This window comes from Tupaia chinensis, unplaced genomic scaffold, assembly GCF_000334495.1.
Source record: "Tupaia chinensis unplaced genomic scaffold, TupChi_1.0 Scaffold000671_1, whole genome shotgun sequence".
Lineage (NCBI taxonomy): Eukaryota > Metazoa > Chordata > Mammalia > Scandentia > Tupaiidae > Tupaia > Tupaia belangeri.
In genome coordinates this window covers 74,738-88,336 of record NW_006160193.1, presented here as the reverse complement: position 1 = coordinate 88,336, position 13,599 = coordinate 74,738, and the positions used below count along the sequence as shown (strand labels likewise).

The 13,599-nt window shown below is 42.8% G+C and overlaps 1 protein-coding gene across 1 annotated transcript in view; it reads left to right on the top strand.

Moving 5' to 3' along the window:
* ATG2B (autophagy related 2B) overlaps positions 1-13,599 on the top strand; it is a 96,098-nt gene that overhangs the window by 75,146 nt on the left and 7,353 nt on the right. Inside the window, exons 33-40 of the mRNA XM_027776378.1 lie at positions 235-429; positions 1,112-1,213; positions 5,199-5,277; positions 5,892-6,099; positions 9,465-9,534; positions 10,274-10,356; positions 12,638-12,759; positions 13,445-13,596. Coding sequence (XP_027632179.1) covers positions 235-429; positions 1,112-1,213; positions 5,199-5,277; positions 5,892-6,099; positions 9,465-9,534; positions 10,274-10,356; positions 12,638-12,759; positions 13,445-13,596 — 1,011 coding nt within the window. The remainder of the gene's footprint in view (positions 1-234; positions 430-1,111; positions 1,214-5,198; positions 5,278-5,891; positions 6,100-9,464; positions 9,535-10,273; positions 10,357-12,637; positions 12,760-13,444; positions 13,597-13,599) is intronic.

Here is a 13,599-nt window from a genome sequence, read left to right as displayed (position 1 = left end):
AACTGTGGTCGACTATGTGAGAGCCCAGTGACTTAACCATTCTGCCATCTGCTGGTCCCTGGGCACACATAAATCAATAGATAAATGAATAAACAAACGAAGGAATGTCATGCTGCTTAGTTCTTTGAAAGTGGAATTTAAAGAAAGTGATGTGATATTTTGCATTCAGAAAAGAAACTCTAATTTAAATAAAGTGTAAAGATTGCTCTGTGTTCCTTTTCCCTGTCTATTAAGGTTAAGTTTCAGCACGAAGTCTATCCTCCGTGCAAACCAGAGTGCAATTCCAGCCTCTTAGAACACCCAGTCTCCCGGCAGGTGTTTATTGTTCAGGATCTGGAAATTAGAGACCGTTTGGCAACATCACAAATGAATAAATTTTTGTACCTGTATTGCAGTAAAGAAATGCCTCGAAAAGCTCATTCCAACATGGTAAGATTTAAAATCTCATCTTTTTTGTTGTTATTTTGTTGTTTTTGAAGAGTGTTTTTTATTATATCTAACTCGAGGAGAATTAGAGTGGGGAAGATTACTGGATATTTTTTCCTCAGTGTAATATGAACAATTCCTTTTAAATGTGTTACTTAAAAGTTTTATGTTAAAAAATCTATTTTGCATATCACTTCTAAGGTCCATTAAGTATAATTGCCAATATATTGATGTCTGAGGAAAACCAGAAATCCATAGTAGTCTACACAAAATATTTAATGTTGCCAAAAGTATTGCAGACTTTTGATACTTCTTAAATTTTAGTAAGGTAGACATGATTAGCTCAGGGCTTTGCAGGTTACTCATAGAAGTTGACTTTGGAGTATGGGCCTCAGCTTAGCTTCAGAGACTCAGCAGACTCCTTTGTGCCTGCATGTACTACACTATTCAATTATGAGTTTTCCTCTAAAAAGATTCCATAGATTTCATGTTATTCTTGAAGGGGTGTATGACCCAAAAAGGTTTGATTCAGCCTTTTAAGGAAAGAGGGTAAATAATTCCACTTTTTGTTCTCATATAGAAATATAGGAATAATATATATATTTATATATTTTTTTCCTGGTTTTTAATGAGAGTAAGGCCATTATAGCTCTGGGGAAAACGTTTTCTCTCTCTCTTCTTGTAGTTGACAATTAAAGCATTACACGTGCGTCCTGAGTCTGGCAGGTCTCCACAGGAATGCTGCTTGAGAGTGTCACTGATGCCACTGCGCCTCAATATCGACCAGGTGTGTAGGGTGACCATTCTGGGAAGACAAGTGCGTGCTCACCTGGGGCTGGAGAGGGTGACGGTGGAGGAGCGCCAGTCTGCACTTTGTGTTTGTCGACGTCATTGCTTCATTGCTCGAGTATGACAGAATTCTTGCAGCACTGAGTCAGACTAAGCTGGTAACGTCCTTTATCACAGAGCCTACAAACTAGATAGAAGTATTTTACAGCCAGACTTTGGCACAAATGGCAAGCCAGATATTCAAAAGGTTTGAAAAATTGTGTTGACGTACGCCGACACATAATAGGACATGTGGATTTTCGGTGTTCCGTGGAGCCTTGACAGATGCATACACTTGAGTAGTCACTGTTCCAGTTGGAACATAGGACATTTTCTTTACCCTACAAAGGCCCTCCTATCCCTTTGTCGTCAGTCTGTACTGTTCCAAAATAGCTACTGACACTTGGACCACCTTAGGTTTGTTGCTCCTCTGACTTCATGCACGTGATATTGTATCTGGCTTCCTGTACTCAGTGTGGTGTCTGTAGCAAGGACCGTCAGTCTGTCCGTTTTATTGTGGAGTTGGGGTTTCACTATGCTGGTACACCATAATTTGTTCATCTCTTTTTCTGGTCAGTTACATTTGGGTTGTTTCTTGGTTTCAGCTTCTCACCATCCTATTTTATTTTTAGAGAGAGATTTTTGCTATAGGGTGTGTATCCACTCACCAGAGAGACAGAGAGACAGAAAGCGAGAAATCACCCCCCAGGGGGGATGGCCATGCCATAATCTCTTCTCCATTCTCTCAAGATTTTGGGCATGCACACATACATGCCCAGTGTGAGTTTAAGCCACCATATCCAGGACTTGAACCACGGTCGACTATGTGTGATCCAGTGACACAACCATTATGCCATCTGCTGGTCCCTGTCATCTTATTTTTCAGAGAATAACATGTGCTTCCTGGGGGGTGGGGTGGGGAAGGAAACAATTCCCAGTGGGGTATGGTCATGCTGCAATCCCTTCTCTATTTCTACATCCTTTTGCGATCTGGGCATGTTTGTACATGTGCCTGGTATATTTTTCAAGCCACTGGGTCCAGGATTTGAACGGTGTGATCAGCCATGTGGGATCTGGATCCCTTAACCACTAGGCCTTGGTGCTAGGCCTTGGCTCTTATGAATGAAGCTGTTTTGAAATTTGAGTACAAGTCTTTTTATGAACATATGTTGTCATTTCTTTGGGATACACACATGCATGCTCACACACATGCATGTGCAGAATTTCTGGCCCATAGGATGGGGCGTGGTTAGCTGTCGTAGGAAGCTGCCAGGCCGTTTCCCACAGAGCTCAGTGTGCACTCAGCAGCCTGAGCCATGAGAGTGCCAGTGCTCATGTCCTTACCAGCCTGGTATCCATCTCTTCAATCTAGCTGCTTCACTAATGTTCATCATGGTTTTCATCTGGATTTCTCTGGCAACCAGTGATGTTGAGCATCTTTCCATGTGCTTATCAGCCATCTGGCTATCTTCTTTTGTGACGTGTCTGTCTCCCTAGCTTTAAAATTGGGTAGCCTTACTAAACTGTAAATTAGAGTTCAGCAAATACCAAAGTAGAACAATTTTGAGACCATTTTTAAAACCAGTGATTAAAAACTCATTGTTGTGTGTGCATTGTGGTGAAAGATGGGTAGAAGTCACTGTCTTTTAGGACCAGCAGATGGCATAATGGTTAGGTCACTGGACTCCCAAGTAGTTGACTGTAGTTTGAGTCCCGGACCTGGTGGCTTGAAACTCACATCAGGGGCGTGCACGTGTGGGCCCAAAATCCTGAGAGGAGACTGGAGGAGAAGGGAATGCAGTATGGCCATCTCTGCATTCTCTCTCTCATTGCACGTGCACGCGCCCTATTTCTCAAAAAACAAACAAAAACAAAAAAAACACTGCCTTTTTTTCTTTCAGGCAGATTGATACCTGCAATTTTCTGGTCTTTGGAAGACAGTTTTTCAGTCAAAACTAAACAACACCATCTGGTAGCCAGAGTAGCATTTCATATATTGTTACATTTGTTGTTAACATGTAATACTAGATATACTATAAATAATATATATTAAACGTGTGTAATGTAAATAATATAGAAAACATATACATGAATATGTGTGTGTATATTATGTACTATATATATAAACACATAATATATATATATATATATATACACACACACACACACACATACACATACATACATACATACATACATACATACATACATACAGCTTAACAGTATAATGGACAGTGTATGAGCCCACTGAGCCCACTGCTGGCTTCAGAGCCAGGACACGCCTAGCACTGTTGAGACAACTTGCTCTCTTCTGCACCGTTCCTCAGGCTCCTATCTGCCTTGGTTCCTAGCACATGTTGTCATGTGCATCACTTGTACTTCTAGTAGATGTGATCAGTAGGCAAGCAGACCCTTCAGAACTGTCAGTCAGACTTTCCTGTGTGCTGCCGAGTACTGTGACCCGGCTATTCTCCTTCACATTGCGCCTCGGTACAATTTTAGTGTCTTATGTTAACTTAGAACTGTATTTAATAGAAAGGAAGAGTAATAGAGAATAGCCTCAGGTGGGCATTTAATTGTTATGTACTCTAAAATATGCTTGTTGGTTAGAGTGAGGCAAGAAAGCTGAAGCTGCCGCTAACAGGTAAATACGGCACGTGTGCGCAGTTTCAAGACAGAGCTTACATGTGTTTTGAATGTGGTCACGCCTCAATTCCTTCTCATTCATCCATCCTGTCAGAATTTGGGGCTCAACGTGCACCTGGTGTGTTTTTCTTTCTTTTTTTTTTTTTAAGAGAGATTTTTTGCTAAAGGGAAAATGGGCTTGCTGGAGGGGGAGACAGACAGAAAGTGGGAAATCACCTCCCGGGGGGATGGCCATGCCAGAATCTCTTCCTCTATTCTCCTCTTGGAACCTTGGGCACACATGCATGCACCTGGCGTGACTTAAGCCGTCTGGCCCAGGACTTGAACTGTATTCAACTACATGGGAATCCAGTGACATAACCATTATGCTGTCTGCTGGTCCAAACCTGGCATGTTTTTCAAGCTTTCAGGACCAGGACTCAAACTGCATGGGGTCACCCGAGCTTGGGACCATCCTGAGCTTACATCATCTTTGTAATTAGATAATTTCCAAAGAGACCACACTGAGTAGATGATCATATTTGTGATTTTTATTCTGAATATCATACCCAATGAAGAAAATGCATTGAGGGAACCAGCAGTTAGCGTAATGGCTATGTCGCTGGCCTCCCACATAGTCGACCGAGGTTCGCATCCTGGACCCGGTGGCTTAAAACTCACGTCGGGCGTGTGTGCGTGCGTGCCCAAGATCCCGAGAGGAGAATGGAGGAGAAGGGATTGCAGCGTGACCATCCCCCTGGGGGGTGATTTCTCGCTTTCTGTCTCTCTGTCTCTCTCTGTCTGTCTGGCGAGCGCATGTGCCCTATAGTGAAAACCTCTCAAAAAAAAAAAAAATGCATTGAGGCAGCACAACCCAGCAGTAAGTGCAGGAGTAAGAGATGAAGACCTTCCCTGCACATAATCCAGTACCTGCCGCAGTTACCGTCAGCAGCGCTACTGAGGGCTGCAGCGAGTGCTAGCTGGGGAACTCTGCATCTGGGAAAACGGAGTGTGCGCTGACTTGGCATTCCTCCTAGCTTCGAGATTTGTAACCTCCTGTTTCTCAGTTTTCACATCTGTGAAGTCGTTTCCTCGCAGAGTTGTGAGAATTATCAGAGAAATGAATGTATATGTGAAAGAGAGCATGTGAGAGAGAGAGCGTGAGAGTAGGAGTGATGCTTGACGCAGAGGAGGGACCCAGGACGTTAGAGCTGTATGTGAATAACAAGCAGAACGTCAGGCTTTAACCTGCTTTGTTTCACAGCGTGAGAAACAGATGCACCTTCCCTCAGAGTTATAATGCCATCTCTTGATTTTAGGATGCCTTATTTTTCCTGAAGGATTTCTTCACAAGTCTTTCTACAGAGGTGGAGCTCCTAATGACCCCAGATCCAGAAGGTATTAGATGTATGGGGATTGAAAAGGCCATTGCCAGTGTAGTACTTGGATTGATTTTGATTATTATGAGAATTCTTAATTTTTCTTTTTTTTTTGGGGGGGGGGTGAGACTTTTTAATTTTTTTTTTTGGGGGGTGGTTGCCATAGAACATGTGTGGTGGCCAGAAAGACAGAGAGAGACAGAAAGTGAGAAATCACCCCCCAGGGGGGATTGCCATGCCACGATCCCTTCTCCATTCTCCTCTCAGGATCTCGGGCATGCATGCACATGCGCCCGGCGTGAGTTTAAGCCACTGGGTCTGGGACTCGAAGCATGGTTGACTATGTGGGAATCCAGCGACATAGCCATTACGCCATCTGCTGGTCCCAAGACTTTTTTTTTAATATACTTACAGTCTTCTTACTTACATGTATTCTGTGTTTATTTTCATTAATTGACTCAAACATAGTTTGTATGAAAGGGATCATTTAAAAGATGTAAGTAGCTTTTTTCTGTAACGGGAATTGTATTTTATTAAATGAAATGTAACAAAGCAAGTTAAATCAGGACTGATTTAAAAGGTTGCCCTACAGAAGTGTGCCTAGTTTTTCAAATGTGCACTTGATACTTGCAGTTAAAAAGTCTCCTGGAGCCGATGTCACCTGCAGTTTGCCAAGGCATTTGAGTGCCTCAAAGGAGCCAGATCTGGTCATCTCTATCCCTGGGCCAAAGCAGCCTTCTCAAAGTGACAGTGCCGCCTCAGTGGACGTGGCTAACGGGGCAGAGGGGAAGGACTTCTCTGCTGAAGAAACATCATTTGGTGACCAGCCTGTGTTTTTTAGGTAAATGATTTAATCTTGACGACAAAGTCACTTTAGCGTTGGAAGACTGTTCTGAATGGACGTGCGTACCGTGATCGTGAGGGACGCCAGCTTTCCTGGTGCAGCCCAGTAGTCGGGCACGTTCGTCTGGATGTGGCCCCCACCCGGCTTGCTCCCTGCTTACACGGAGTAGCCCTGAGCACACAGTTCAGGGCCTGGCTCCATTGGCTCTGTGGCAGGGATTTCCTTTCCTCCATGCGCCTTTCCTTTCTCCCTCCTCCTGTCCCCAGCTCAGTCACTGTGGTGAATCTACACAGAAACAAGCTCGACGTGGTCGCTTTGCCTCCTCATTACACACCTCTTCAGCCTTCTTGCATTTTCCCATAAGGGGACGCACCACAGGTGTCTTTCCGACCTTGCGCTCCTGGGCTCAGTGGGCACTGCTGCTTGGCCGGCTGGAGCTCGGCATACAGGGGCTTGCTCCTCCTCTCCAGACCCATGTATTCTTCACATCTCCTTTCCAGCCCTTGGCGGGGAGGGAATCTTTGCCCTTTTGGAAGGAGAAAAGATTTACGACCCCAGCCCTCTTTGTTGTGAAGGACAATTAGCGACCTTCCGTTTTTCTGTACCCCTCCGACATTGACACCCTGGGTCCCTCATTTCTGTCTGTCTTTCCCCGTGGCTCGTGAGGCTAGGCTTTTAAGTATGACCCAGAGTGGCACCGTTACTGTTTGAAAGCATTGTCATGTTCTAAATATTCTGTATGCCAAAGAAAGTACTAGAACATAGAGTATGAGGGTTGGAAAGTCCTAGCTTAGATGGTCTCTGGTGGTTTTAAACTTCACCACAGAACTTACCTCTTCACTGTTTTCTCACATTTCTCAATTTTTTAAAAATAACTATTTTATCTTATTTATGTGTTATTATTATTTTTAAATTTGCAGCATGGTGTGTGTACTTACCGGAGAGAGACAGAGGATTAGTGAGAAAGAAAGCCTCCAGGCCTGGGACTTGAACCGCAACCTGCCAAGTGGGAGTCTAGCGACTTAACCACCACAGCACCTGCTGGTTCCCACATTTCTTAATTAAACATTTTTTTCTACCAAAAAAAGGATGTATCCTAAGTGATCATTTGACTTTCTATTTTATATTAATCAAATATAAACTGCCAATTTGGTTTTTATAAACATGGGCTTGAAAGCAAATTTGACACTTTGTTTTTAACTTAAATTAATTAGTAGGGCCATAGGGCTGGTCTGGTAAGTAGGGCCACCAGGCTTATGCCCTACTTCCCTAGTACTTAGGTAAATGTTAATTTTTTCTGTTAGATTATTTTAAATATTGATAGTGGTCTGTTACTACTCTTGAAAGCTCCAAGAGTATCTGGGACCCTGGGTGCTAATCAATACGTAGTCCAGATCACATGCTTTACAGATGAGGAAGGCAGTGCCCAGAGATCTGAGCTGTCTTGCTTGAGACCACTTGGAAGACCACACTCAAGCTTGGACCAGAACACAGGTCTTCTAATCCCAAATCCCCAAACCCCAGGGTATTTTCTAGTGATGTTATTAAGTCTCTTCCTTCATCCATAAACATCCATTCTCCTCACATGTTTTTATTGCACGCTTACCGTATGTATGCCAAGTTTTTGTCTAGGCAGTGAACAAGAAACAAACAAACAAAAAACACTGTTTAATTGAGTTTACAAACAATTAAAATAAATTTTTTTTCTGTTGTGTGTGCCATGGAGGAAAAAAGAATGAGAAAGGAGGAGATGTTAAGAGAATGTTGTCCAGAAAACCAAAAGAAATGAATTATTTGGAGGATGAGGAAGGCTTGGGATTCGAGGCCTTCCTGGAATGGGTGGGTGATGGGTGTATATATAGCACTTGCTTTGTTTTTTTGTTTTCTTGGAGAGGTTTTTTTGCTATAGGGTGTGTGCGCTCGCCAGAAAGACAGAGACAGACAGCAAGAAATCACCCCCCATGGGGGATGGCCATGCTGCAATTCCTTCTCCTCCATTCTCCTCTTAGGATCTTGGGCACGCATGCACACGTGCCCAGTGTGAGTTTAAGCCACTGGGTCTGGGACTTGAACCACGGTTGATTACATGGGAGAGAGAGAGGAACAGAGAAAGTAAGAAGTCAGGCCACCTAGTCTGGAACTTGACCACAATACCCCTTTCTGGCCCCCGGCATTTACATTTCACTGTAGCTTCACTGAGGCGACTTAGGAGCTTCCCACCAGCATTAATGTAGTAACAGAAAGATGTTTCCGGTTCCAGACATCCAGACCATAGGCACCTCTTGGAAGCCAGCTTATTTCGCTTGTTGTGTACCATCCATGTACGATTATAACTTCATTTTTATAGAAGCCGTAGTATTTGTATGTTAATATCCTATTGGGTTGTCAGGAAAGTCATGACGTATTTTTTTCATAAGAAAACATAGAAAAATACATCATGACTCTCCCAAACTAATATTTATACACATACCTTTCAAGAATTCACACAAAAATCAACCAATGTAGGGAGGCATTTTACTTTTTATATATGCATGTATTGTTAGCTTTTTTGCCATAGGTTGCAGGTGCTTACTGGGGAGAGACAGAGAGAAGGAAGATGAGAAATCACCGCCAGAGGGGATGGCCATGCCCCAGTCCCTTCTCCATTTTTCTTTTGGGATTTTGGACATACCTACACATGTGCCCAGCATGAGTTCAAGCTGCCAGGTCCGGAACTCAAGCTGCAGTTGGCCATTTGTGAGTCCAGCACCTTATGTACTATTCAACCTGCTGGTCCCTTGTAGGGTGACACTAAAAAAATTTACTGATAAAGACATTGAGGCTAACGGAGAGTGAGTGATGGCCTATGCCAGTAACCCATGTAACTGATAGAGCTGGGATTCGTGCCCAGGTTCCTGACCCTGCTTCTCCAGGGGCTGAAATACTGACCTCACGCTTTCTGTTTTCACTCCACGGTAATGATTACATCATCTGGTTTAATATCTAAGCTTGCTTTTATTAATTTGTTCTCTGTGTGAATTGAGACTATCTGCCAGAATAAGTTTTTCTAAGAATAAAATAATTTATGAAACAAAATTTTAAAAATTGTTTTTATATGAAATTATTCTATGAACTAGGAAGAGGTTTTGTGAGAAAACAAACCACATGAAGATACATTTTATTAGATGGTTAATACCTGTTTACTTGTGACATTATCTTAATGGTAGAGCTAAAAGATAGTCTCCTATCTAGACTTTCAAGTGGTTTAGTTTGTGGTTTTGTTTTTGTTCTCTATTTGAGAAAATTACTTTATAAATTACTTTATATTTAATGCCAACTATTAGTAATATTTAATATTAATAATTCTCCTTCTTTGTCTTCAGAGAATTTAGGTTCACGTCAGAAGTTCCTATTCGACTTGATTATCATGGCAAACATGTGTCCATGGATCAGGTTAGGAAACTGCACAAATCTCTAAAAAATGATCTCCTTTATTTTTCTCTTTTTCCTTTTCTTTCTTTCTTTTTTTTCCCCACTGGCTGAGCGTAGAGTTTATTGAGGAGAGAAACTCATCCCGTAGACACAAAGGACTGTGCCGAGGGGGCCACATCGCCCTCACTGGCTCTTCTGATGAAGTCAGGGTTAAACGTTGCTGTCCTTGTTTACGTATTTGTTTGCATGAAGTACAAGCTTTTAAAATTTAGGTTTTTTTTTTTTTTTTTTTTAAAGTTTGCCATAGGGCACTTGTGCTTGCTGAAGAGAGACAGACAGAGACAGGGAAAGTAAGAAAGCACTCCCCAGGGGGAATGACCTCAGAGCAATCCTCTCTTTACTCTCTTCTCGGGGCTCTGGGCACGCATGCATGTACTGGCATGGCCTCTAAGCTGCCGGGTCCAGGACTCGTACCGTGTAGTCTGTTACGTGGGATCTCATCACTTTAATTTCCACGCCACTTGGATGACTCTAAAATTTAATTCTTTTAAAAGTAAATTAAATATTGATTTAAAAACCATTATTAAAATTTAGCATAAATTGGGTCATACACATTGTAAAGTATTTCATATTTTTGCTGTAAATATTTAATTGTCTTAGTGTTATTAAGAGATTATTGCTTTTACTTAAAAAATAGCCATTTTAAACTTTGAGTCTCACTCTCATTTATGGGTTAATCTGGCCTTTTTTAATTTTAAAGGGTACACTAGCTGGGATTCTGATTGGTCTGGCTCAGTTAAACTGCTCGGAACTAAAGCTGAAGAGGCTTTTCTACCGGCATGGGTAAGTTGGTTTATTCCGCGGCATGCTAAGGCAAAGTTCACAGCAAATTAGAATTGAGTTTTCCTAGTAAGCCTACCTAACCTATTTTTGTAGCCTTGTGTTCAGAGAGCTCTTTTTTAGAAAACCCTTGCTGACTAGGTGCTAATTTTTCTTTTTTCTGAGCGATTTGAAGTAGTTTAAACAGAGCAGCATTTTTTAAAAGTAGCTATACTTTTAATAATTTCCTAAAGCTATAAATTAGCTTATTCAGTAAAAAGCCTGAAAGTTCACAAGGTAGAGGTTTTTATAGCAATTTGTGGCAATTGATAGAGTTTGGTTAGTCCTATGCCAGACCCTTTGACGTTCAAGAAATAAAAACAGTGGAGGCCCAGTCTAGGTGGTGCGGTTGACAGGGGCATTGCAGCGCCATGCCGGAGGCCGTGCGAAGACCCTGGTTCGTGTTTTGTGTCTGCCTGACAAGCCAGGTGCACCGTGATCCTGACTGCTTGTGAGGCTCATGGGAGGATTGTTATGGCGCCCCTCCCTTCTCTCTTCCTCAGGATATTTATTAAAAAAGCTTTAAAAAACAGTGAGAAAATGCACTTATGCACAGTACTTAAGCCTTGTAGATATTAACATTTTAAGTGGATTTTTAGAAAGTTTATTTAAGCCAGCCCCATGTAACAGTTGAGGTAGTTGGATACCACATGGCTGACTGAGGTTTGAATCCTGGGCCTGGCAGCTTCAAAAATATTCCAGGCACATGTGTGTACATGCCCAGAATTCTACTGAGAAGGAGGACTGCAGGAAAATGGATTGCAGCATGACCATGTCCTACAGGGCATCCTTCTCTCCCTCTCCTCTGTTTCTCTTTCTCTGGAGTACATACATACACCATCTGGCAACAAAAAAATAAAAGTTTATTTTTTGTGTGAGTTAGTGAATGAGGGTTTTGATGCCATGATCAACCCTTAGGCCAGCCCCAGATCGTGGGCATGCATGTGCTTGGCGTACTCAGAAAGGTCTCCGGATATGAAGTAGGGGCCTTCCCGTAAGAGTTGACCTTGCAGAGCGTCATGTTTACCACTGTCCAGTGGTTTTAACTGGAGTTTTTAATATTTAAAGAAAACTGCACATTGGGAGTTAAGTAGCTAATTTATATTTCATTCATTCATTCATTCATTCATTCATTCATTCGTTTTTAATTGTCAGGGGGCACTTACACTCACCAGACCGAGACCGAGAGAGGGAGAAGACATTTTCCAATGGGGCATGGTCATGCTTCAATCTCTTTTTGGGATTTTAGACATGCATGCATACGTGCCTGGCATGGTTTTCAAGCCATTGGGCCAAGATCTAAATTGTGGTCAGCCATGTGGAATCTGATTCTTAACTAGGCACAGGGCTAGCACCATTGTTACATATTTTTAATGGAGGGGGAGAGAGAGATTTTTTATTTGTTTGTTTTTAGGGAGAAAGATTTTTGCTATAGGGTACGTGCACTTGCCAGAGAGACAGAAAGTGAGAAATCACCCTCCAGGGAGGATGGCCACATTGCAATCCCTTCTCATGCAGTCTCCTCTTGAGATTTTGGGCATGTGTACACATGAGCCCAACCTGAGTTTTAAGCCACCAGGTCTGGGACTCGAACTGTAGTTGACTACGTGGAAGTCCAGCATGGTAATCATTATGCCATCTGCTGGTCCTAAGAGATAGGTGTTTTTGTCAGGGTCTTGCCAAATTAAGGTTTTCCTGCCTAGTCTTCCAGCCAGCCATGAACACAGACACATGCCACCACATCCAGCCCATTAGGTTCATCTGAGAACCAAACCCAGGCCCCATGCAATCCCAGCCCACCTGGCAATGCCTGCCACTTGTGCCACTGCAGCCGGGACTATATTCAGTTTTTTTCCTTATTCATGATAGTGCGCACATGCACTTGAGAAAGAGAGAGAGGGAGGGAGGGAGGGAGGAGTACCTCCACAGTATGGCCATGCTGCAGTCCCTTCCCTCCAGTTCTCTGGCTGGTTGGATCCTGGGTACTCACGTACGTGCCCTGCACGTTTTGGGCTGACTGGGCTGGGGATTTGAACCATGGTTGCCATGTGGTACCACTGCCCATGGAGTTCACTTGGGCTTATACTTCTTAATCATTTAAAAGTGTTCAGTTGTTTTTGGAGCATCTGAAATATCTGGTCTTTATAATTTGTGAATTTTCTTACATCTGAAGTGAAAATAACCCAACCTTATTTACATCTATCAATTATTTCTCCTTTCTGTACTAATACGTCATTTGCTCTAGTTTGCTAGGTGTGGACAAATTATTTTCATATGCGATGACTGAGTGGCTTAATGATATTAAGAAGAACCAGCTGCCAGGAATCCTGGGAGGAGTGGGTCCTATGCACTCCCTAGTACAATTGGGTGAGCTCTGCTCTGCTCTGCTCTGCTCTTCTCTTCTCTTTTCCTTCCTCTTTCTTTCTTTTCTTTTCTTTTCTTTTTCTTTTTCTTTTTCTTTTTCTTTTTCTTTTTCTTTTTCTTTTTCTTTTTCTTTTTCTTTTTCTTTTTCTTTTTCTTTTTCTTTTTCTTTTTCTTTTTCTTTTTCTTTTTCTTTTTCTTTTTCTTTTTCTTTTTCTTTTTCTTTTTCTTTTTCTTTTTCTTTTTCTTTTTCTTTTTCTTTTTCTTTTTCTTTTTCTTTTTCTTTTTCTTTTTCTTTTCACATCAGACCTGGCCTTAGGGAGCCTGTGGAGCCATCCCCTGGTACACCCACCTGTTACTCACATCAGACCTGGCCTTAGGGAGCCTGTGGAGCCATCCCCTGGTACACCCACCTGTTACTCACATCAGACCTGGCCTTAGGGAGCCTGTGGAGCCATCCCCTGGTACACCCACCTGTTACTCACATCAGACCTGGCCTCAGGGAGTCTGTGGGGCCATCCCCTGGTACACCCACCTGTTACATCAGACCTGGCCTTAGGGAGTCTGTGGGGCCATCCCCTAGTACACCCACCTATTACTCACATCAGACTTAGCCTCCGGTTTCAGGAGTTGCACACCCCAGGGTCTTAACCTCCAGCCCTCACGTTACTCTGTGCGTTGACTGTTCCAGTGCAAGGCCTGAAGGACTTGGTCTGGCTTCCTATTGAGCAGTACCGGAAGGACGGTCGCATCGTCAGAGGGTTTCAGAGAGGTGCTGCTTCCTTTGGGACCTCAACAGCAATGGCTGCTCTAGAGCTCACCAACAGGATGGTGCAGACTATACAG